Source organism: Spermophilus citellus (genome assembly GCF_964194105.1).
Source record: "Spermophilus citellus genome assembly, chromosome: 2".
In the NCBI taxonomy this organism is placed as follows: Eukaryota; Metazoa; Chordata; class Mammalia; order Rodentia; family Sciuridae; genus Spermophilus; species Spermophilus citellus.
Genome location: NC_138183.1, coordinates 70,477,772 through 70,504,171, shown reverse-complemented (window position 1 = coordinate 70,504,171; position 26,400 = coordinate 70,477,772). Strand labels below are relative to the sequence as shown.

General features: G+C 38.9%; 1 protein-coding gene and 1 long non-coding RNA gene across 3 annotated transcripts in view; one reads left to right on the top strand and one right to left on the bottom strand.

The window, feature by feature from the left end:
• LOC308641148 overlaps positions 1 to 26,400 on the bottom strand; it is a 438,634-nt gene that overhangs the window by 40,617 nt on the left and 371,617 nt on the right. The gene's annotated exons all lie outside the window — the stretch shown is intronic.
• DOCK8 (dedicator of cytokinesis 8) overlaps positions 1 to 26,400 on the top strand; it is a 217,955-nt gene that overhangs the window by 37,181 nt on the left and 154,374 nt on the right. Inside the window, exons 2-3 of one of the 2 annotated variants that reach the window (XM_081279440.1) lie at positions 15,185 to 15,287; positions 26,040 to 26,215. In XM_081279440.1, coding sequence (XP_081135566.1) covers positions 15,185 to 15,287; positions 26,040 to 26,215 — 279 coding nt within the window. The remainder of the gene's footprint in view (positions 1 to 15,184; positions 15,288 to 26,039; positions 26,216 to 26,400) is intronic. The other variant, XM_081279441.1, reaches the window with a different exon arrangement.

The window sequence follows — 26,400 nt, the reverse complement described above, 5'->3', positions numbered from 1 at the left end:
CAAAATGTATTACATACTAGAATAAAAATAGAATACCCTACAGGTTGGGGGCATAGCTTATTGATAGAGCACTTGCCTGGTAGATATGAGGTTCTGGTGTTGTGCAAAAAAAAAAAAAATAGCTTTTACCTATACCTATGTTTGGATATTACATACAGTTTTTCTCTCTTGGTATTTTCTTTTGATGCTTTACCCAGTTTTATAAAAGTCGATTTAGCCTATATGAATATGTAGAAGATTATATTTAAAATTTATATCTTTTTGTATATTTCAAACCCCACATTGTCATCATTTTTATATTCCTAATCATACAGCTGTTATCATTTTGGTTTACCCCTTTGGTGTACTTTATTGCTTTCAGAATTTCTGTGCTTCCATCTGGGATAATTTATCTTCTGTCCAAAAGTAAGACCCAGCCTTGCTAACTAATGGACTAGAACTCAAATATTCTTAATATTCTTTTAATATGGCTCTGTGAGTATTAAATTCTCTGGTTTTTTTTTTTATTGGTTGTTCACAACGTTACAAAGCACTTGACATATCATACTTCATACATTAGACTGAAGTGGGTTATGAACTCCCAATTTTACCCCAAATGCAGATTGCAGAGTCACATCGGTTACACATCCACAATTTTACATAATGCCCTATTGGTAATTGTTGTACTCTGCTCCCTTTCCTATCCCCCACTATCCCCCCTCCCCTCCCCTCCCTTTTACTCTCTCTACCCCATCTACTGTAATCCATCTCCCTCCTTATTTATTTTCCCATTCCCCACCCAGCCTCTTATATGTAATTTTGTATAGCAATGAGGGTCTCCCTTCATTTCCATGCAATTTTCCTCATCTCTCCCTTTCCCTCCCATCTCATGTCACTGATTAATGTTACTCTTTTCTTCCTACTCTTCCTCCCTGCTCTGTTCATATTTGCTCTCATTATATCAAAGAAGACATTTGGCACTTGTTTTTTAGGGATTGGCTAGCTTCACTAAGCATAATCTGCTCTAGTGCTGTCCATTTCCCTGCAAATTCTATGATTTTGTCATTTTTTATTGCTGCATAGTACTCCATTGTGTATAGATGCCACATTTTTTTAATCCATTCATCTACTGAGGGGCATCTGGGTTGGTTCCACAGTCTAGCAATTGTGAATTGTGCTGCTATGAACATTGATGTGGCAGTATCCCTGTAGCATGCTCTTTTAAGGTCTTCAGGGAATAGTCCAAGAAGGGCAATAGCAGGGTCAAATGGTGGTTCCATTCCCATCTTTCCCAGGAATCTCCAAACTGCTTTCCAAATTGGCCGCACCAATTTGCAGTCCCACCAGCAATGTACAAGTGTACCCTTTTCTCCACAACCTCTCCAGCACTTGTTGTTGTTTGACTTCATAGTGGCTGCCAATCTTACTGGAGTGAAATGGTATCCTAGGGTGGTTTTGATTTGCATTTCTCTGACTGCTAGAGATGGTGAGCATTTTTTCATGTACTTATTAATTGATTGTATATCCTCCTCTGAGAGGTGTCTGTTCAGGTCCTTTGCCCATTTGTTGATTGGGTTATTTGTTATCTTATTGTCTAATTTTTTGAGTTCTTTGTATACTCTGGATATTAGGGCTCTATCTGAAGTGTGAGGAGTAAAGATTTGTTCCCAGGATGTAGGCTCCCTGTTTACCTCTCTTATTGTTTCTCTTGCTGAGAAAAAACTTTTAAGTTTAATTAAGTCCCATTTGTTGATTCTTGTTGTTAACTCTTGTGCTATGGGTGTCCTATTAAGGAATTTGGAGCCCGACCCCACAATCTGTAGATCAGATCCAACTTTTTCTTCTATCAGACGCAGAGTCTCTGGTTTGATATCAAGTTCCCTGATCCATTTTGAGTTAACTTTTGTGCATGGCGAGAGAAAGGGATTCAGTTTCATTTTGTTGCATATGGATTTCCAGTTTTCCCAACACCATTTGTTGAAGATGCTATCCTTCCTCCATTGCATGCTTTTAGCCCCTTTATCAAATATAAGATAGTTGTAACTTTGTGGATTAGTCTCTGTGTCCTCTATTCTATACCATTGGTCCACCCGCCTGTTTTGGTACCAGTACCATGCTGTTTTTGTCACTATTGCTCTGTAATATAGTTTGAAATCTGGTATCGCTATACCACCTGATTCACACTTCCTGTTTAGAATTGCTTTTGCTATTCTGGGTCTTTTATTTTTCCATATGAATTTCATGATTGCTTTGTCAATTTCTACAAGATATGCCGTTGGGATTTTGATTGGCATTGCATTAAACCTATAGAGAACTTTTGGTAATATCGCCATTTTGATGATGTTAGTTCTGCCTATCCATGAACAGGGTATGTTTTTCCATCTTCTAAGATCTTCATCAACTTCTCTCTTTAGGGTTCTGTAGTTTTCATTATATAAATCTTTCACCTCTTTTGTTAGGTTAATTCCCAAGTATTTTTTTTTTTGAGGATATCGTGAATGGAGTGTTTTTCCTCATTTCCGTTTCAGAAGTTTTGTCGCTGATATACAGAAATGCCTTTGATTTATGCGTGTTGATTTTATATCCTGCCACTTTGCTGAATTCATTTATTAGTTCTAGTAGTTTCTTTGTAGACCCTTTTGGGTCTTCTAGGTATAGAATCATGTCATCTGCAAATAGTGATAATTTAAGTTCTTCTTTTCCAATTTTTATGCCTTTAATTTCTTTCGTCTGTCTAATTGCTCTGGCCAGTGTTTCGAGAACTATATTGAATAGAAGTGGAGATAGAGGGCATCCCTGTCTTGTTCTGGATTTTAGAGGGAATTCCTTCAACTTTTGTCCATTCAGAATGATGCTAGCCTGAGGCTTAGCATAGATAGATTTTACAATGTCAAGGTAAGTTCCTGTTATCCCTAATTTTTCTAATGTTTTGAACATAAAGGGATGCTGTACTTTGTCAAATGCTTTCTCTGCATCTATCGAGATGATCATATGGTTCTTATCTTTAAGTCTATTGATGTGGTGAATAACATTTATTGATTTCCGTATATTGAACCATCCTTGCATCCCAGGGATGAATCCTACTTGGTCGTGGTGCACAATTTTTTTGATGTGTTTTTGTATTCGATTCGCCAGAATTTTATTGAGGATTTTTGCATCTAGGTTCATTAGAGATATTGGTCTGTAGTTTTCTTTCTTTGAGGTGTCTTTGTCTGGTTTCGGAATCAGGGTGATGTTGGCCTCATAGAATGAATTTGGAAGAGCTCCCTCTTTTTCTATTTCCTGAAATAACTTGAAAAGTATTGGTTTTAATTCTTCTTTAAAGGTTTTGTAAAACTCTGCTGTATACCCATCCGGTCCTGGGCTTTTCTTGGTTGGTAGTCTTTTGATGGCTTCTTCAATTTCATCCATTGATATTGGTCTGTTCAAATTGTGTGTATCCTCCTGACTCAGTCTGGGAAAATCATATGACTTAAGAAATTTATCGATGTCTTCACTATCTTCTATTTTGTTGGAATATAGGTTTTCAAAATAATTTCTTATTGTCTTCTGTATTTCTGTAGCATCTGTTGTGATATTGCCTTTTTCATCCCGTATGTTAGTAATTTGAGTTCTCTCTCTTCTTCTCTTCGTTAGCATGGCTAAAAGTCTGTCGATCTTATTTATTTTTTCGAAAAACCAACTTTTAGTTTTGTTAATTTTTTCAAGAGTTTCTTTTGTTTCAATTTCATTGATTTCCGCTCTAATTTTAATTATTTCTAGCCTTCTGCTACATTTGCTGTTGTTTTGCTCTTCCTTTTCTAGGGCTTTGAGATGAAGTGTGAGCTCATTTATTTGTTGGTTTTTTCTTTTTTTGAGGAATGACCACCAGGCGATGAATTTTCCTCTTAAAAATGCTTTCATTGTGTCCCATAGATTCCGATATGTTGTGTCTATATTTTCATTTATCTCTAAGAATTTTTTAATTTCCTCCTTTATGTCTTCTGTAACCCATTGATCATTCAGTAACATATTGTTCATTTTCCATGTGATGTAGGATTTTTCCTTCCTTCTTTTATCATTGATTTCCAATTTCATTCCATTATGATCAGATAAAATGCATGGTATTATCTCCACCCCTTTATATTTACTGAGGGTTGCCCTATGGCATAATATATGGTCTATTTTTGAGAAGGATCCATGTGCTGCTGAGAAAAAAGTATATCCATTTGATGATGGTTGATATATTCTATATATGTCAGTTAAGTCTAGGTTGTTGATTGTGATATTGAGTTCTATAGTTTCTTTATTCAATTTTTGTTTGGAGGATCTGTCCAATGGTGAGAGAGGTGTGTTGAAGTCACCCATAATTATTGTGTTGTGGTCTATTTGATTCTTGAACTTGAGGAGAATTTGTTTTATGAATGTCGCAGCACCATTGTTTGATGCATAAATATTGATAATTGTTATGTCTTGTTGGTGAATGGTTCCTTTTAACAGTATATAATGTCCTTCCTTATCCCTTTTGATTAACTTAGTCTTGAAGTTGATTTTATTCGATATGAGGATGGCCACTCCTGCTTGCTTACGAGAACTGTGTGTGTGGTATATTTTTTCCCATCCTTTCACCTTCAGCCTGTGTATGTCTTTTCCAATCAGATGTGTCTCCTGGAGGCAGCATATTGTTGGATTTGTTTTTTTAATCCATGATACCAGCCTATGTCACTTTATTGGAGAGTTTAGGCCATTAACATTCAGAGTTACTATTGATATATGGTTTGAACTTCCATCCATGTTTGATTGTTTATCCTTTTTTTTTAATTAAAAAAAAATATTTAGTTTGTTTCTCCGTGATTATCTTTCCCCTCGCCCTCTGTCTTTACTGAGGCACTTCCCACTGATGGTTTTGTTATTGTTTTTCATTTCTTCCTCGTGTAGTGTTTTGCTCAAAATGCTTTGCAATGCAGGTTTTCTGGCTGCAAATTCTTTTAACTTTTGTTTATCATGAAAGATCTTTATTTCGTTGTCATACCTGAAGCTTAATTTTGCTGGATACAGAATTCTTGGTTGGCATCCATTGTCTTTCAGTGTTTGAAATACATTGTTCCATGACCTTCTTGCTTTCAGTGTCTGTGATGAAATGTCCGTTGTTTACCGTATTGGTTTACCCCTAAATGTAATCTGTCTCCTTTCTCTTGTAGCTTTTAATATTTTCTTTTTGTTCTGTATATTGGATATCTTCATAACAATGTGTCTTGGCGTTGGTCTACTGTGATTTTGTGTGCTCGGTGTCCTGTATGCATCTTCAATTTGTATATCTGTTTCCTTTTTTATTTCTGGAAAGTTTTCTGTAATTATTTCATTCAGCAGGTTTCTCATTCCCTTGGTGTGAATCTCTGTACCTTCTTCTATCCCGATGACTCGTAAGTTTGGTTTCTTCATGTTATCCCAAATCTCTTGGATGTTTTTCTCGTGATTTTTTACCAGCCTTTCTGAGTTGGCTAGACTCTTTTCAAGATGGTATATTTTGTCTTCATTATCTGACGTTCTGGTTTCTACTTGTTCCACTCTGTTAGTGATACTCTCAATTGAGTTTTTAATCTGGTTTATCTTTTCCTTCATTTCTAGAATTATTGTTTGATTATTCTTTATAATCTCTATCTCCTGATAAAGATGCTTAACTTCTTCTTTTAGGTGTTTATGTAACTCATTCTCAATGTGTTCTTTCGCTGCTTGAATTTGCTGTCTTGTATCCTCTTTGATGTTCCATTCCATCTGTCTAAGGTGTTCCTTGAGGTCTTTATATGACCATTTTTCTGATGACTCTAGGTCCTCCTGAATATTTAGGCTATCCTGCATTGTTTGTACTCCTTTTCTTCCTTGTTTCTTGAAGCTGCTCATGTTGCTTCTTGTTCTGATTGACTGCTGAGTTACTGTTTATTCCTATAAATTTATTTGATGCTAGGGAGGAAAGGTATTAGAAGTGAAGGGAAGAAGTCACTAAGGAGAATGAGAGTAGGCAGGTAGAATTCAAGGAAGGGGGATAAGAAAAATGAACAGACAAAAGAAGAAAGAAATAGGAACTAAAAAAGAACAAAAATTTAAAAAAATATATTAATAATAATTAAAAAAATTAAAATTAAGATTAGAAGAGAAAGAAGAAAAAAGAGAAAAGAAAAAAAAACCAAGATAGAAAAATGAAGATGAAAGAAAAACCCCAATCAAGAAAAAAAAAAAAACCTAATAAATGCTGTCTTAGAGTTTGATTAACTTCTCTTCCACTAGGTGGCGCTGTGCCCACCAGGTCAAGTCTTTCCCGTCAGTACGCGGGAACCAATCACTGTGCAGCAGCTCCTCCCAGACTGGGCGAGTCTCCAAACCTGAGTGCCTAGGGCCTCCTCTTGTGTCCAATCCCTTCCACTTTTCCTCTAGCCAGGCCCCTCTCACCACAGTACTGGCTACAGGCCAGGTCTGCTGCTCCCGGGAGCCCTGTTTTCATAAACGACTGGGCTCACTCCTCCAGATTGCCATTCCCTCAGACCCTAATTTTGTAGAGCTTGGTGCTGAGAATCCTCAGCGAATTTTACTTGCCCTCCGGTAGCCACACCCCCGTAGCTGGTGCAAGAGACCTCAGCAGTCAGCCCTGGCGGGAGCGGCAGTCCCGCACCACCTCTGACTCCCTCGGGCTGGCTGTAGCACTCACGGGAGAGCTGGGAGGGGCTCTTAAGTTTTCCCCGATGCGTGGAGAGGGAAAGCCAGGTGTCCACACACCTGTAGCAGCAGGCTTCAATGAAGTTATCTCCTGCGCTGCAGCCCTGCGACTCCAGCCCTGTGCCACAGTGGTGTCCTCCGCAAACGGCGACAGTTCGCCTCCCCCTGCCGGGCGACCAGTGCCACGGGCGGGTCCCCACTGTCTCCCAAGCCCCGCCTGGACCCTGCGGCCACTACCCACGAAGGCCCGGCAGGCATCCACTTCCGCAGAATGAGAAGGGCTGACCAGCCGCCTCGGCTGGATGTCTTAATGCTGAGTCGCAGCTGTCAGTCTCAGCTTTTCAGACGCGGCGGTGCGGGGCGCGGAAAACGGAGAGGCTTACTCACTTCCCGCCGCCATCTTCCTCTTCTCGCTATTTCGGGATGATGGCGGGGTGCTGGCTCGCTCTCTCCGGTGTGTCTCTGCCTCGAGCTCCCACGCCTCTCTCCTCCACGGCCTCCACAGCCAGCGCTGCCCTGGTCGCTCTGTCCGCCCCTGGCGTTCCCGGCTTCTAGCCAGCCGCGCCGCGTCCTGGTCCGTGTTTTTCTGGCTCGAGCTCCAGCGGTGCCGGGGGCCGGGGAGGCGACGGCCAGCAAGTACCACAGTCCCCGGGCCCCGAGTCCCAGCGGCCACAAACCGACACTTCTAATAGACCTACCAGACCCCGGCAGGACCCCTCTTCATGGAATTTTGCTAGGAGTTCCTCAGTGTGAAGACTGCCGCTGTTCCAAAGGGTCTTTTTGATCTCGTTAATGTGGAGACATTAGAGTCACTGCTTCCTCGTCGGCGGCCATGTTCCCCCTCCTCTCTGTTTTTGTTTGTATGACCAAGTCTTTATTTCTTCTTTACTTATGAAGGATATTTTCACTGGGTAGAAAATTTTAGATTGGTATTTTTTTCTGTCAGTGCTTTGAAAATATCATTGCATTTGTTTTTTGAATTTCACTTTTTTTACAGCAATCTGTATACGGGGTAAAAATTGGAGTTCATAACCCACTTGAATCAAACTGTGAAATATGATATATTAAGAACTATGTAATGTTTTGAATGACCAACAATAAAAAAAATTTTAAAAAATAAAATAAAATAAAAGAATTTCACTTTTTTGATTGAAAAGTCGATGATCAGTGTTACCATTACACTTTGAGGTTAATGTCTTTTCCCTGAATGTTTTTAAATTCTTACTCTTTGACTTTCAACAATTTTACTATAATGTGTGTAGATTTGAATTCTTCTGTGTTGATTCTGATGGGGGTGTAGAGCTTATGAATTTGCATCTTTGATATTTTAATGAATAATATTTCTTCAGATGTTACTTTTGTTCCTCCTTCTCTTTTGGGACTTCAGTTTACATATGTTAGATCCGCAGCTTTGTGTCTCAACATGCTTTTCTGGAAACCACCGCTCCCCCACATATACACTTTTTGTTGTTTGTTGTTGTTTTGTTTTGTTTTTTTTAATCAAAGCAGCTGCAAACAAAAAACACCCAACCTTTACAAGTGTTCTTTTAGGTGATTATGCTGCTTCATCAGTACGTGCAGATTATGCCAGGAGGGAACTCACTTATATGATGCCACATACAGGCTGCGGGGAGGAAATGTCTTAAAGAGACACTGAGGACAGTGAGTCATCCTTCTGCTCTAGGATTGCTACTGGACCCCTCAGACACTTAATGCATCTAATAAATGTCTCTCTTTCTTCAGAGGAATTTTCCAGGTGAAAGGATTTTGGGACTTTCCTGTGAGGAAGAAACTGGAGTTTCACAACTTGTTCAGAAGAGGAAAACTCTAGTCATGTTTCCATTTGTTCAATCAGCTTTATAGAAGTTGTACATTTATGGTGTGTTTGTTTAAGAAGAGATGGAAACTATGGGAAACTCTAAACCTGAAATAATCCATTATGAGGTCTTGGACTAAAGAACTTTGAGGAATTCATTCCAGACTCTACTTGCACACACACATACACACACACACACACACACACACACACACACAGATATCGATATATGTGAATTGATATGAAAACGTATATATATATTTAGACTTTTACAAAGTAGGCTCCAGGAACCACTCACTCTGGAACTAGCCCTGTGTGCATACCTTACCCACACTGTGTACTATGATCCAACCCTTTGATATTGACACCCTCAAGAGCCAGTCTTTCCACATACAACACATTTTTAAACCTTGATTTTTTTTTTTATGCTACATTACCCTAAACTTGCAATTCAGGAGATTTGAGGTTAACATTCTTTCACTGTTTATTTGGAGCAAATCATTTCTAGTCCCCAAACAATAGCTATTTGCAAGGTTTAGTTAACCGTATATATATATTCATTTATATACCACCCACAAATGTCTATCACTATTATTTATTACTATCTCTCACTTTACACTTTGTATTTGTTGGGTTTTATAGTCAGTTGTTAGTTACACGTTTGCTTTTCTTTACTCTTTTCCTTTTTACTACTTAAAGCATACCAAGTTCAGGAAAAGTGTCCCCCAAACCTCTTAAAATACTTAGAGATACGGTTGTTCCTTGAATAACTTTAAAAATCCTTCCAACACTTGGCTGCTGAGTAAACCAACATGTAGTGAAATAACTTTCTTTCAGGGATGAAAGCCAAAGAGAAGCCCTCTGGGGCCACATGTTTTCCTAGCACAGCTGCTAGTGTGGGTTGTGGTTCTGATTGTTCCACTTGGAGATTCTTGTACATCTTTGCCAGTGACAGCTGGCAAGATGCCCAGGAGATCAGATAGTCCAACCCCTTCTGTTTACATGGAATAAAAGTGAGACCCAGCCTTGCTAACTAATGGACTAGAACTCAGACAGCTGGTGAAAGGCAAGCCTCAGCACTGTGCCCCTGACTTTTCACTCTTCTTTGCTCTTCTAGGGGCATGCATTATAAAGAAATGGGCAGCATGAAAGTTAAAATACTTGAAGTAGGAATGAGGAAACCTGATGTATAGATGTCATTGGTTAAAAAAAAAAAAGTTTGTTTTCTTTTCCATCAGTTCTCCTTCTACTTTTTTTTCTTTCAAAATCTGATTGAAAAGTTTCTTGATTCCAGAAATGTCCTAAGCATTCCATGTCTGAATCAGTAACTCCCTCCTGTTTGCTCACAAGGAATTGTGCACATTCCTGTATTATAATACTATGTTATGATACTTATTGTATTATAATTAACCAATTATCTGTCTGCTGGTAGATATGAGTATCTGGTGTTGCGCAAAAAAAAAATAGCTTTTATCTATACCTATGTCTGGATATTACATACAGGTTTTTCTCTCTTCCCACCATGTATTATACTGAGCTTCATACAGGCAAGAGCAGCATCTACTTCAACTTCAATCCCCAGCACTTGGTGAAGGGCCTGGCACTTTTTGTGCTCTTAATGTTTAATGAGTGTATGAATGAACCCAACCATCCTCTCACAGATTTGCAGTTTAAGTAAATACTGGGCATTTTTAGTTATAAAAAATCACCTGGGATTGTTGCCTTAAAATGCAGTTTTCCAGGCCACACCACAGGAGATGCTGATTAAGAACTGGGGTAGAGGCCAGGAATCTGCACTCTTTGTTAAGCAGCCAATGGTTTGATGCAAATGGTGCAAGCTCTCATCTATGATTAGTTCACTGGATCTTAGTCCCAGATGAATCTCACAATTACCTGTTGCTCTGAATAAAAACTTACAGTTTCTCTCCCTATTCACTGCCGTGAGTCCCTCACCACCACACTTACTTCCCATTATGGAGTAAAACAAACATGTTAAACAAACCCCAAGGCGCCCTTCCAGTAAACTTTGGGAAAATAATATTTATAAACTATTTTGAGTTTTTAGAATTATGCTATCTCAGCTCATTAATGTAAATCATGTAAATCTAGAATTATGAAATTTATCTTGGACATGTCAAATTCGGTTTGAGAATCAAATGAAGAGGGAGATAAACCCTCCTTTGTGTGAGCTCTTGCTCTGGCTCTGCTCCTTTTTGTGTAGGCAGATTCCCCTTCACCAGGACCAAAGGAGGAGTGAACAGTGTTGATTTGGACACTGGGATGCTACGTGTTCTTTTGAGACTGGAGTTCCATATTAGTAAACTTAATAACTGACATTTATATAACTTTTTAAAATTCCAAGTAACATACCCTGCCTGGGTGCTATTTTATATCGTTGCCTTTTTAAACAAATTTTAAACAATTTCATAAGAGGAAGAACTGCATGAGGTAGTAATATAAGCTCCCTTATATGGGTACTGAAAGGAATTCTGATCCTTTGCTATATTTCTACATACCGAGGGACCCTGATTGTGATTTTTTTTTTTTTTACACTATGGTAAAAAGAATGAATTTCTTGAGACTTGGTTTGTGGTTCAACATGGAGTCAATTTCGGTAAATGTTCAATATGCACATGTAACTCTTCAGTTAGGTTCCATAGAAACTATATTTTCCATTTTAAATTTTGATTCCCCCACCCCGCCAGGCTAATGCAGTGGGATGCTCTCTCCATTCTGGGCAGTGAGCTGCTGCAGCTCAAAGCCAGTCACATGATCAGAAGGGGAACAAGTGAGACACTTTAATAGATACACACTTGGTCTGTCACCAAGCTGTGGTGTACAGTAGGTTAGATGAATTAATGTGTTTTGGACTTACAACATTCTCAAATTATGATGGGTTTATTGGGACATAACTCCATAGTTTGTGCAGGAGATCTGTTTATTGTAATGTGCTTGTATTCTGTTCTTCATATTTTTTTTTACCTGTAGCTAATCTTATATGCATTCTCCATAGGTCAACCTAATTCATATTTTTGTCATTTTATATGGAAAAATAGTATCTTTTGTGTTTTTCCGCTATTATTTGCTCTGTCAGTGGTCTTCCTAGCATTGGAATTTTGGGTTGTTTTCAGTTATTTGCTATCATATAAATAGAGTTCTTATGTTCATTTCTGCTCAAATTATATTTTTCTTTGCATTAATTCCAGAGGGTATATTCTCCAAAGTGAGCTGATTAGATTAAAAAAACGTAATGGCAGTTTTATAGTGCTTTTTGCATATTACAGTATTACCTTCCAGAGATATTGAACCAATAAACAACCCCTCTGGGGATCTGGGGCATGCTGGTTTCTCTACTACTTGACCAATGAGGAATTTTATTATTCCAGCCTACTTCTGCTAATTTAATATCTGTGGAGGACCTCACAAGAGAAATTTTATTTTCATGATCTTTAAGGGAGGGATTGGGTTTGTAGCTAGATGGTAAGATGCTTGCCTAGTATGTGTGAAGCACTGGATTCAATTTTCAGCACCACATATAAATAAATAAAATAAAGATTCATTGACAACTAAAAACTTGTTTTTAAAAAAGATCTTTAAGGGATATGAAACAATTTTGTGTGTGTGTGTGTGGGATGACTCACTATTTTCATTATAAGGACGATTTGCCTCCGTATTTGACAGTTTCAAAGTGACAGGCTTAACTGCCTTTTTGAATACTGATTCTGTGTGGGTAGGAAATAGGATCAGTGCTCAGTGTAGAGTCAGACCTGAAGTGTCAGAGAAGATCAATCACGTAACACTGAATTAGGAAACTCTTATGTGACAGATTGGAGCAGAAATGCCAGTTGACCCTAGATAAGAAGGATTAGAGAGTAGAAATATTCTAATTTTATGACAGATATAAAATGATGGAGCCTTCATGTGAAACAATAGGTTTTGCTTCACAATGAAAGCAAGAATTTGTTCCTCCTGCCTCATTGATCCTCTCCGGTGCCATTTGCTTTCCTTTTCATTTTCTGACAGTCCCACTTTAGACAGACCACTCTGGTCTATTAAAGGAAGGGTTTAGGGTGGCCATGAAACAGGAACATTCTATTTGAGAGACCTTGGGGAAGAACCTGGAGGCAGAGGTCCCTGGAGAAGTCATTCTTGTCTGTGGAAAAGGTCATCTTGAAGGTCAGAAAAGGTCAGGCAGGGGCTTTTGCTTGGTTATCTTGGCCCTCTGTGAGGTATGTTTATCTTCTCAAGTAAATAAATTGATTGCAGAGGTGGTTAGAGTTCTGATGGTGCCAAGCCCAAGATATGATGTTTATGAGAGTCAAAACTTTTGCTTTGGACAGCCATCGGATCTGATTTTTAAAAAATTGGCAGCTATCCAGCTTACAATTAGAATCAGTCTATTAAGCACTTAGTGACAAAATCTGAAATTTTCCTTCATTCCTAGTTGTCACACTTGATTTGACAATGTTTTGCTTTTTCTTGCTGGAATACTTATACAACATGTGCACACATGCAACGTATATCTATCTACTTTATGGAGATATAATTCACACTGCAGAGTTCACCCATTTAATGTGTACAGCTCAATGATTTTAATATGTTCATGGAGTTATTTATCCATCACCGTGGTCAATTTTGGAACATTTTTGGTCTAAAAAGAAATTTTATACCCATTAGAAGTCACTGTCCTTTCCTCTATAGTGCCCCTAACCCTATGCAATTACTAATCTATTGTCTACCTCTATAGATTTTCCTATCCTTAGCATTTCATATAAGAAATCATACAATATGTGGTCTTTTGGTTTAGCTTGTTTCACATAGGATGTTTTCAGGGTTTATCCGTGTTGTGGTGTGTATGAGTACTTCATTCCTTTTTTTATTTTTGCATTGTTAAGTTGCATTGTAATATTACTTTTAATTTATCCATTTCTCAGTTGATGGATATTATTGTTGTTTCCACTTTGGGGCTGATGTGAGTTCTGTTGCCACAAATGTTCATGTTTAGGTTTTTGTGTGGAAGTACCTTTTCATTTCTCTTGGGTGTAAACCTGGGAGTGAAATTGATTGGATATATGGAAACTGTATGTTTAACTTTTGGAGGAACTGCCAGATTTTTTTCCAAAATACTTGTGCCATTTTACATTTGCACCAACAACATGTTAAGTACCCCAGTTTGTTATTGCCCATGTTTTTTTGTTATAGCCATCCTAGTGGTCATAAAGTGGCATGTCTTTATGATTTGATTTGCATTACCCTGATGGCTAATGGAGTACTTACTCCTAATCTTAGTATTTTTATATACACTCTGAAACTTTAATAAAGAAAATGCTATGAGGAATTAAGGAGTGCAGTTCATGCTGGCTTCTGTAACCTCCTCTGGGGTTTCAGAGTCCTCGACATCATAATGTGAGAAATCACCATATGCTCCACATTCTCCCATTTTCCCCTGTTCTCACATCCATTCATCATTCAGAACCCTGGGAAGGAGGCATGATGGCCCTGCCTTGGGTTAGGTACCCACTCTTTTCTGTTTGTGTTTTTACCTGGGCAGCACACAACATGAGTGGGCATTTTGAAAGGAAATTGGGATGCTCTTGTGGATGGAGAATGGATGCCAAAAGTAGGGCCAGAATCTGGGTTTCTTGCCTTTCTCAGCCTATCACAAGGCTGGGAGACAAGCAGACCATGTTAGAAACTTTACCATGTAAGTACTTAGAAATTATGCCCTACACATTATCATGGAGAAATATAATAAGTTTTATTTATATCTCAGTAAATATTATATTGAAAATTTATATCTGCCTGTTTGGGATACGCAGTGTGTTTCAAATATATGGCCTCATTTGATCCTTAGTAATCAACGTTAGTTTCTTATAATATTTAGTAGTGATATAAATATTGTATGCTTTGGCCTCATTGTACTTTTTGTGAACTAACCTGAGAATCTAACCACCAACATAATGATGTCATAAGACAATGTGGTCCTAGTTCCAAACAAATGACTGACAAACAAGTGCCCAGAAGTCAACCTGTTTGTAAACAGGGGTCACTGGCCTGTGGTCTGTGCCAGCTGGTCTAGGTAGATGATGTAGAACAACTCTCTCATATTTGTGGTTCCTGACTACCAGAGGCATTGGCTGAGGGGTCAGCAATGTCAACATGAGTGATGCAAAGGATAGGAGCAGTTTGGAAAAAATACAGTCCTTAGGAATTACAAGTCGCATCTAAAGTGCTTGCAGGGAGGTAGGAGGATTCCTATAACAGTTCTCTGGGTTCTCTGGTATAGCAGGCAACCAACCCAACAGGTTCAGCTGCTTGAATGAGAATGTCTAGATCAAAATGGAAACCAGGGTTTAAAGGATTCTAGTCAGAGATCAGACATCCTCATATAGAGCTAACCCCTCTGAATGGCAGGAGAGAAGGAATCAAATGCCCTGTATCTTTCTCTTAGGTCTTGAATTCTTCCTTTTGCAGTCAGTCCTGGGCAGTAGCCATAATTGCAGGCATCCTGGCCTCTGAGAACTTCTCAAGGGTATATATTGTCAGACAAAACTACAATGTCCAAGGGTAATTTAAGACAATTCTGACTATTACCCAGCCAAGACACATTTTATAACATGATATCAGAGATTGCGCCTATAATTATCATGATTTTTAAAAAATGATCACTTCATTTAGATTTTTCTATTTTAATTCAAGGTATTCTTCAGCAGAAATAAGGAAACAGTTTACCCTCCCACCAAACCTTGGCCAGTACCATCGACAGAGCATAAGTACATCTGGCTTCCCCTCTCTTCAACTAGTAAGTATGGGTTCCAGGTTTACTTAGCAAATGGTCAAGTGCAGAAGTGCCCAGCCTATGTGTTTGCTTTCTGATTGGCTTTAGGTCCTCTCACTGCCACATAACATTCTCCACCCACCAGTTCATAAAGCTGCCTGCTTTTTTTTTTTTTTTTTTTTGTACCAGGGATTGAATCCAGGGGCACTTAACCACTGAGCCACATCCCCAGTCCTTTTTGTGTTTTATTTTGAGACAGAGCCTTGCTAAGTTACTAACTGCTCACTAAGTTGTTGAGGGTGGCTTTGAACCTGCGATGCTATTGCCTCAGCCTCCCAAGCCCTGGGATTACAGGCATGTGCCGCTGTGCCCGGCTCTGTCTGCTTTTGACATAATATTCCTCTCTCCCTGAGCCAATCGGGGCTTAGAGGGTAAATAGGACCCAGTGGGACTCTGATTCTGACACCTCTCAACTTAGAGGGCTTCCAGGCTACTCAATTTCACCCAAATGGTAGTTCGTATTTGAGCTAACCTGGAAACTTAACCATCATTAGTAGGATGCTTTTGATGGGAAAAAAAAAATCTATTCAAAAATCTGAAAATTTCAGCCCAAGTAAAAAAATCTTTGTTTTATAAAATCATTTTCTTGGAAGTATAATTTACATACAATAAAAATTGCCCATTCTAGGTGTAAAATTTGATAAAATTGGTTAGTCATTTAACCTCTACTTAAATCATACCCATTCAGTCTCCTCTTTCAGCCCCCAGCCCCCAGCCCCCAGCCCCCAGAGCCCCTACTGAAGCAACCACTGATCTGCCTCTGTGGTTCTAATGTTGCCTTACCTAGAATTTTATACAGTTAAAATCATACAGTATGTACAAAGCTTTATTTTTAAAACACATTCCCCCTTTCTAGTCGAAGATGATCTACATTTTTATATTCATACCAATTGTTGAGTATATAGATATAGATATATACATATAGATATATAAAATATGATTTGAGGATTAAAAGCCAGATATGTGCCAGGTGAGACACATCTGACTTAAATGAGATGGTTCGTAAAACCAGATTTAGACATTCACTTCCTTTGTGAGAGGTCTCCAGCCCTCTCTACGTTCACTTCCTCACACAGAGCACAGCAGCTCTTTCTGGCTGGTTCTAGTGGTTATCTTGAGGAGGTTAGGTTATTTTTTGTTTCTACTTATTACTTCAAAACCACTTCTGCTCTTAGAAATTTTGTAACCTTCCACTGCATTTCCTGTAGCCGCCATTTTGTCTCCTGTAACAATTTACACGCCGTGTAACTGTGTGTCCCTTAAAGGTATGTTTTATTGGAGTGATTTGTGGTTATTTCAGAAGGGTAATTTGTGTGTTGTGTCATTAATGAAATAGTGGTACTAAAAATATATATATATAGCACCTTTTACTGCCAGAGGTAACTTGCGATGACATTTCTTTTTTAAAAAAATCTATTTAGGACCTCAGTGGCTTGCTAAACTACCCCTTTTATTTGTACTTTTCAGCTCTGTTTCAAAATTGCAGATTACAATAAATGCACATCAAGCATACACTGTCCAAGTGCATGTTAAGTGAACTTTGTACCTAAATTCCATGTGCTTCTTGGTTTAATTGGTGCTAATGTATATTTAACTAAAACCCCCTTCCCAATTTTAAAGATTTGTGAGTCGGGTTGTATTCCAAACTGCAAAATTTAATGAAAAAGTGACTGAATGTACTCTTAAATCTTAAACAATGTAGGGAGCTTTGGCGCTTTGCCTTTTTGTAAGTTGAGTCTGTGGCTTTCTGTAGTAGCTGTCTTGGGAAATAGTATGAACATCACTATTAAGAGACTTTAAGGAAGTTATTTAACAAGCCTTAACCCCTTGTCTCCATGCCCCTGTTAACTTCTATGCTGCAGCCTTAAATATTTGCAGGATGAATTCTTTAAAAAAAATGTTAAGTTACAAGAAAAATTGCTTAATATTTGCACATATTCTTTTAATAGTTTGCTGCATCAGACAGTTTTGACAAAGGTGAATTTTGATAATTACTTCAGTAGCTAGGAATTTCACACGTGGCTTAGCTACCTATTTTTTTAAGAGGAGATCTTAAGAAAGTAGTAAAAATAAGCAAGATGGTAAAACTATTCAAGAAGCATGTGTTTCTATAGTTGTCATCATTTAATCCTGGTTCTGTTTATACATGAATATTCCTTAAAGTATATTGAAATACATTGTTCCTGGTTATTCCAATTAAGTTTTATAAGTCTCTTTTCCCAACTGTCTAGCACAGTCCCTGTGTGTATGTATGTATGTATATATATATACATACATACATATATATATATATATTATTTTTTTTAATGATTGGTCTGCTTAGGAGAGCCCATCTCCTAATGTTTACCTACTATTGTGTTGTAATGTGAGAATACAGTGGTTGTAGTTTTCCTCAAATCATCTTCTAGAGTGAAGGTTCCCCAGAAGAAATGATCAACTTACATGGTGATTTCCTTTTACCTTAAAAACTATTTTTTTATAGAAATATAATGGAGCATTTCAGCATAATTCATTTGTTTCAAGTTAAAGGGGGGGTTTATCATTGAAATACTCCTCCTGCAGCAGTTTCAGAAAAATGTTCTTAAACCAGAGGCTGTAAACTATTTATTGTATTATTTTGGCCAAATGAATAAAAGACCAAGTACATTTGACCTTTGTTGGTCTTACCTTTATTTATCTAACCACTGTTTCAGCAACCTCCATGCTGATACAAATAGTTGTTTGGTTTTTTAAAATATTTAATCAAAGTCAGGTTATTTAAAACTCAATCAATGACAAGTCTGTTGATGGTATGGTGCAGTTTTGCAAGAGTGAAGAGTTTGGTGTCAAACAGGCCTGGAGTGAGGGATTATTGCCACTTATTTGTTATATAATTTTGGACAGGTTACTTAACTTCTCTGAAGGTTTTGTATTCCTCTTTTGCAAAATTGGCATACTAATGCTGCCTACAAGAGGGTCAATATAGACTCTGAGTAAATAGTGACTAATATTACTGTCTTATATATTTGGCACTATAGAGGCACTGTGGAAGAATTAAAAGAGATATGTAGGAAATGGTTTCAGCTCTGACGGGCTTTTTGATCTCGTTCGGGGGACAGGTTATATAGAGATTCCATACTGGCTTCAAATGTGAAATATTTGCAAAGACATTCAGAAGAGAAATATTCACCATGTGAGAGGAAGCAAAGGCTTGATGGAGAAGGCTGAGACAACCTGGACCTTTAGAAGCTTTAGTGACTTCTCTGCCACCGAATGGTTAAATCAGAATTTCAGGGAGAGGGGACAAAATATCAGTGTCTTAACATTCCCTGGGGACTTTGGCATGGGGCCATGATTGAAAATCATTTAAAGATTCTCAGGTTGGGCATGGTGGTGAACACCTATAATCCTGGCCACTTGGGAGCCTGAGGCAGGAGGGTCACAAGTTCAAGGACAGCCTCAGTAACTTATCGAGGTCCTAAGCAACTGAGAGAGAATTTGTCTCAGAAAATAAAAAGGGCTGCAGATATCACTCAATGGTAGAGCTTTAATCCCCAGTTCCCCTCTCACACACACAAGATTCTCAGTAGGTAGAAATATTTTAAAAACAAGGGAAAGAATATACAGCAAGGTAACATTTCTTTTGTTGTTTGGTATTCTCTGAATTGCAGGATGTGTGGTAAGCAAGATCACTTGCTAACCCTGTAGATACATTGTATAGAAATATACTGGCTTCTGTTATGTATCTGATAAATGAGAGAAAGGTTGTAAGTTTGATGTTGTTTTTTTCTTTCTACTTTATTGTGTTTTTGCTTTTAACTCTTATTGTATGCATTAACTGTGATGATTTTGTGTACATATATTTTCAAAGTAGATAAAATATTTTAAAATTTGGCATTTTTAATATGAAGAAAATCCATTATTTAGAGTTGTTTTTTTAGACATGATGATAAACTTGCCCTGGGTCTAACTGAGTCCTTTGTGACCAGGGCCAGAGAGCAGCTCTGACTAATAATAAACATCCCTAGATACAAACTCATCCATTGACGTTGGCATTCTCTGTTGCCACAGCAACGAACACAGGTTGACCAGAGACCCTCTGCTGCCAGTTATTTATGTAAGCAAACAGCTCTATATTTGATGCTCCTGATAAAATGAATCTGTAAAATACGAAAACTATTTTCTGATTATTGGAAGTAGAAAGGGGAGTGAGACATCCAAGAGGAGGAAGGGTTGGGACCTATCCCTTAAGGCAGTAAGGAAGATTTGAGGCACTGTGTGTGGCTAATAACTGTAAGCTACATTTTTTATGGAGGAAAAATATGATATTTAAAAAAATAAGAATAAAAATGTTTTGTATTGAAATAGAATAAATCAGCAGGACTATAATGGCTCTGGATGAAAAGATAGAAAAGCCACATCCTGGATATGTACTAAAATGCCATGGTTACGTGTTTGTATATCTAATATTTACATTTGAAAAAACAGTTTCATACCTTGCAAGTATTCGGTTTTGCTCTGTGCATTGACTTCTGTGAAATACAGCAACCTTTTTCTAAGGATGATAAATGGTGAATCACTTGATCAACATGGTCCTCTTTGATTCTTCTGAGTCTGTTGTTCTTTTACTTCATCTTTCAAGGACTTGTGCTGTTCTTAAGTTTCATTGATTGCACTGGAAGGACATGATGGAAAAGGAAGATCTGAATATGGTCTCATGCACATTCACAGTGAGAGAGAAAATGAAAGAGTGGCAGGCATCTTGCATGCAGATAGGCATTTCATTATTCTCATTGTAAAATAAGGGAATCAAATCAGTCTTGGTAAAAAATAAATTGAAGCCTATGGTGGCATGTTGGCATCTTCAATGGCATCAATGGAGGCAGAAAAACATACTTTTAAATCACTGAAGCTCAAAAAACCTTACCTCCTTCAGCTCTGTTTACTGAAAGATGGTAGAGCTGAGGGCTGTCTTTTTCATTCATTTATTCATTCCAGAAATATTTGTTGGTTCTCATTTTGTGGCAGAAGCTGTTCTAGAAGCTGAGGATACAATAGTTAATAGAGAAAAGGGCAACTTACATTTTATAATGGGAGATGGGCATCAATAGGTAAATATACACTGTGCAGGAGCCAAAAGGACTCTGCAGAATGAAACAGAAAGGGAATGGTGATACAGTAGAGTTGCTAGTTTAGATTGGTGACCTGTGAATGGCTGCATATGGAAAGAAGATACTGGAACAGAACTGGAAATGAACTTGGCAGATCTCCAAAGGAAGGGTATTTCAGTTAGAAGGAATGGCATTTGCAAAATCCCCAAGGCAAAGAGTGGGGCATGCTACAGAAACAGCAAGGAAGCAGGGTGTGGCCTGAGCTGAGCCAGTAGCAGGAGATGAGATCTGAGATTGGAGAGAGAGCAGGGCTGGGTTGGAGGCCTCAAAGATCACGGAAGAAAGTTGATTCCTCCTCTGATGAAGACAGGAAGCCACTGGAAGCATTGAATACAGACCCAGAACCATTTGACTTTTTATGAGGATCATTTACACAGTTCTTATAAGGATCACTCTGTTTGGAAATAAGACTAGTGAGAAGAAGAAAGATTGGGATAAGTCACTGTGACAAAGGAAAGCAACAGATCTGCTTGGAACAAGATAGAGACAGCAGAGAATGTGAGAAGTAGTTGGAGTCTAAATATATTTCAGAAGAAACATGGAGAGGATTTCCTGATGAATTTTATGTGGCGTCTCAGAGGAAGAGAAAAATCAACATAGATTCAAAAGTCACTGGCATAGGCAACCAGTGGAGTGGAATTACCACTTGGTGATATGCAGAGGCTAGAAGGTGTGGGAAGAGCAGGTTGTCAGAAAAATTAAGCGTTAGTTTTGAATTCATGATGTTTGAGAGGTCAATTAGATAACCATGTGGTGACATTGAGGTGGAATTGGAAATGTCAGCCTGGATTTCTGGGCAGAAGTTGAAGCTGCAGATATAAATTAATAATTTTTTAAAAGATGGTATTTAAAGCCTTGGGAGTCTGTGAGCATACCTGGGAGTGAATGCAGATTAAGAATGTTTTAGGACTGCATCAGTGCCCTATGAGAAGGTGGGTACCATTTATGTAGTAACCAGTCATTCCAATTTTCCCCGACTGAGGAGTTTCCTGGCATGTGGCACTTGCAGTGACTGGAACACATGGGACTTGTCCTCCATGAAGAAAGTGTTTCAAGAGGGAGGGCATGGTCAGCTGTGTCCAATGCTGCCGATAAACCAGGACTGTGCAAAGACCATTGAATTCAGCTGCATGGAAGGCTTGGGTGACTTTAGCCAGACTTGTCTATTGTGAATAGCCAAGTAGATACGAAGACCACCCTCCATGGGGGTAAACACATTTGAGGACCCAAGGCCCATCCACTGGAGACATGGAGCCTTTTCCCCTGTCTCATCCAGAGGGACGTGAAGCCTCCCCAGCACTGTGACAAAGCAGTCAGGTCCGTCATGACTATGTGTGTGATTGGGTCAAGTCATTTAACCTCCCTGTTTTCAATACTTGCTAACTATTCTTCAGATTTGTCATTTAAACCAGCTATCAACCTGCTATCTGTATACTACATATAACAAATGGTACACACTGTGTGATAACTCGAGATATAAAAGTAACATTATTGAAATTGCTTTGGATCACAGCATTTAAACTAGTCTTTGATTTTCTGTTGACTAGGAAGACACATAGCTTAAAGCAGAGGAAACAAAACAGTTTTACTTTATGCTTAGCTTTATGCTTCTAAGAGCTCAAGTTCTTCCTTGGACTGATATGAGAACGTCTCCCACTTGCTATCCTGCCTGATTCTTCACTGCACATCCTACTGTGATTCTTGAATTCTCTTCAATATTTGTATATTTATATTCACATGTATGTGTACACTGCTCGCCTGATGATAAAACCTACTCTTGAGATTAAAACAGCAGCTAGTCCAGAGAGCAGAAATTTTTTCTGGTGAACAACTGCTTAAAGATCTAGTTGAGACTAGTGGGGGTCTCCACCTACTTGCCAAGAGCAAGTCCAGTTCATATCACATTTGGAATGACCAATTTCTTCCTTGTTGGTTTCAGTATGGAAAGTGTAGGGGAAATAAAATTACTAAAGGCCAACTCATGTCGTGTGGTGCTGGAAGTCCTGTCAGTGGTAATTCTGTCATTACTGTTGATGTTTAGTCTGTTTCATCTTGGAATATAGTAGACCTCAAGAGTTAATGACTATCTTGTGTATATTGTGCTTGGCACATTGCCACACAATTAGTGCTCAACGATGATACTGTGCTCTTTATCAGTTCCCCCAAAGGTAGTGTTATTTATTCGGGAGAAGATTGAAAATGTCATCATTGCACTGTTGATTGGAATGCAGCTCCCTGGAAGCAGCCACCTGTCCTCTGCATCCTAAGGCCCAACTCAGTGGCTTACACTCAGTAGATGCTCAGCAAATAGTTCTTGAAGGAGGGAGTTGGACATCCTTTGCTCCTAGTCCTTGAACAATGTGTCCTGTAGGTCACAAATGCTGCTATTGGCCTGTCCCCCCCCCATTATTTGTAGCTTTGATTTTCAAGAATGTTCAATTATCATACCTTGACTGGAACTGAACTTTCTTCTCTATGACAAGTGTTATTTCTTCATGAGCCTTCTATTTATTAATTATATAGTGTTCTTGTCATCATGCTCAAAGTCTTGAGATTGAACTTAGGGAGGCTTTAACAATGAGCTACATCCCCAGTCCTTTTCATGTTTTTGTTTGTTTGTTTGTTTGTTTTGGAACAGGTTCTCATTAAGTTGCTGAAGCCAACTTGTGATCCTCCTGCCTCAGCCTCCCTAGACACTAGGATTATAGGCATGAGCCACAGTGCTCTCTTTCCCTGCCTTTTTTAAGTTTATATTTCCTGTGCTTCTGCTTGAGTCATTAATACATTAATTATTATATTTATTTATTTGTTTACTATTATTTACTGTTATTACTATTATTTATTATTATTTTTTTGAGCAGTCAATCCCATGAGAGGTTCAGAGCAGAATTTGTGGGTAGAGGGTAAATTTTTTTACTCACTTCCAAAAACACTTATTATTGCCTTGTTTAATTATCTCAGAAAACACAGATTCCCTGAAAGGCCTGTAAAAGAAAACTATCAAAATTACAGTGATTAAGAACATAAGACTGGGGCTGGGATTGTGGCTCAGTGGTAGAGTGCTTGCCTAGCATGCATGAGGCACTGGGTTCGATCCTCAACACCACATAAATGTAAAATAAAGATATTGTGTCCACCAAAAAATAAAAAATAAATATTAAATTTTTTTAAAAAAAAAGAACATGAGACTACCTAGACTAGAATTCCAGATGGAATTACACTGATACTTCCTAACTGTATCATCAAGGACATGTTGTTAAATATCTAGTCCTTCATTTCATCCTCTGTAAAATGAGGATAATAAGATTGCATGCTTCATCGGGTTCTAGTAAGGATTGAATGAGATGATGTTTGTAAGACCTATTCCAATTTCTTGGCATGTAGTGCTCAATAATTATTAGTCCATAATTATCAGGGCATAAACTTTACAGTAATTAGTTTAGATATTAAAAAAATGTAATTTTCATAATTTCCTATAGATCTCATTTCAGTCCCTCACTAAGCACTCTGTTCTGTGTGGCTGATTGGGAACAGGGAAATGAGAGTCTACCTTCTTTTTTTTTTTTTTTTTTTTTTTTTAAAAGAGAGTGAGGGGAGAGAGAGAGAGAATTTTAATATTTATTTTTTAGTTATTGGCGGACACAACATCCTTGTTTGTATGTGGTGCTGAGGATCGAACCCGGGCCGCGCTGCATGCCAGACGGGCGCGCTACTGCTTGAGCCACATCCCCAGCCCGAGAGTCTACCTTCTTGATTGGGGTCAATCTTATGTGGGAGTGTGTGGCAGGTTTGTTCTGTGCATAGATGATGCCCATTGTTCCCTCTGGCAGAGTTCAACAGTGCTCCCTTGCAAATTTGGTCCACACCTGGTTCCCTCAGAGGTTGGTGACTAGCTCTTTAGTCCTGTTGGTCCCTGGTGCTTCCTTTCAAGGTCCCCTTGTGAGGATAGCAGTCTTCTCAGCTGACCTCAGGTCACAGTTAGAACCACGGGAAACTTGTGCCCCTCTCATCCTACCTGTAATGAGCTAGGGTTTTGCGCCACTCTCCACTACTAGGGTTCACCCTGTCACCTTCTCCTCTGCATCCAGATGGGAAGTAGAGTGCATTTTGCCCAATTCACAGCTTCATCCCCACTCTCAACATTCACCAGGGACAGCAAGGATGGGGAGGGGATGGGGCAACCACATTTACATTTTCTCCTTTTACTTCCTTTTGCCTCTTTGTTCATTTTCTCCAACCTGACACCCTTTCTGGTGTGGGGCTTTAAGAGGATGAAAAACTGGTTTTGTTAGCTTTTCTTCAGAGCTGCCCTTGGATTGCATCAGGGCCGTACAAGTCAAGATCACAGTAGGACAAGTCAAGAATCCGAGGCATTTACTTTTTTGGCCCATTGCAGGTAGAGGTCAAGGAAAATAGCACCCCTGCAGGCTCATGCCTCCACATGGTCAGCCAGAAATGAACTGTCCACAGAGCTGCCATTATTATTATTATTGTTGTTATACAAATTTACTTGATGTGATTCTTTTACTTCCTTCAGGTAGTGGTTCCCAAGTCTTTGGATTTCATGGACAAAAAAACATGCTTTGCTTAATGGAAGACTGACAAAGTATTGCCAAACTTTAATTTTATCAATGAAAGAAAATATATTATTTTTAAATTACCTTCTCTCCCAGCAAATCATTTCTTTCTTTCTTTCTTTCTTTCTTTCTTTCTTTCTTTCTTTCTTTCTTTCTTTCTTTCTTTCTTTCTTTCTCTCGGTGCTTTTGGGCTTCAAACTCAGACCTCACGTGTGCCAAGGCAAGTGCCCTCCCTCTGATCTACATCTCCAGCCCCTCTATTCCCTCCCTCTCCCGCTATGGAAGGCCCAAAAACAATTCTTGCAAAGTGAGCAAATTTAGCCACAAGAAAACTCAGCAGGTTGCCCTGAGATTGCTCACATAGCTGCGGTCCAGTGAAAATTTCTTCCAGACAAGCACCAGTCAGCCAAGCTATGCTTGGAAGTCACTGCCTAGGAGGTGTTCAGCCACCAAGGCCGGCTTATGGTTGGCTGTGATGATGTATGAGCATTGGCTTGTGCAAACCAACATATAGGATAACTCAGGCCAAAGGAAACACTGTGCCTAAATATTTAGCCAAAGCAGGACTGTTTGCCTAAATTTCTGGAAAATTGCCTCCTTTCCCCACCTCGCTGAATTTGGGTAAACAAAACATGGCCTCAGAGAGCTTTTGCAGGAGAAATTATAAAAATTCTGCAAAGTCTTGTGATCTCATTTTGGATCTCCTCGGGATTCCTCATCAAGATGCAATTAAGCGGAGAAAAATTCTGCCTTGGGGTGTAATTTTAATTACTCATCGTGTTACGACTTGACTTTCCATTGCTGCATTTCTTTTCCTTTCCATATCACTGCTGCTGTGTTTGACAGCTCCTTCAAAGAGTCACTTGGTTTTAGGCTAAGAGCAGAGCACTAAGTTGAAAAGGAGGGCGAGGCAAACATCCTCCACTGCCTCAGTCCTTTCCCCAGGAAACCGTGCGGGAACATTCTTTTTCTTTTCCTCGCCCCTCCAGCCTCAGTTTTATGACCCGGTGGAGCCGGTGGACTTCGAAGGACTTCTGATGACCCACCTGAACAGCCTGGATGTGGAGCTGGCCCAGGAGCTGGGAGACTTCACCGATGATGACTTGGACGTGGCATTCACACCAAAGGAATGTAGGACTTTGCAGCCCTCTTTGCCGGAAGAAGGGTAAATTGTTCCCCTAAAATGTAGATGGGATTGTGATTGTTGTGACTGTTGTTGGGAAGGAGGGAGGTTCCCTAATTCTGAACCTCTTTTAAAAATAATCATATTTACTCAACCCATTAAAATGTGCAGGAAGAAATAAGCTTCTATCACCTACTTAGAGAAGGTTTTTAATTGGTTTAGCCAGA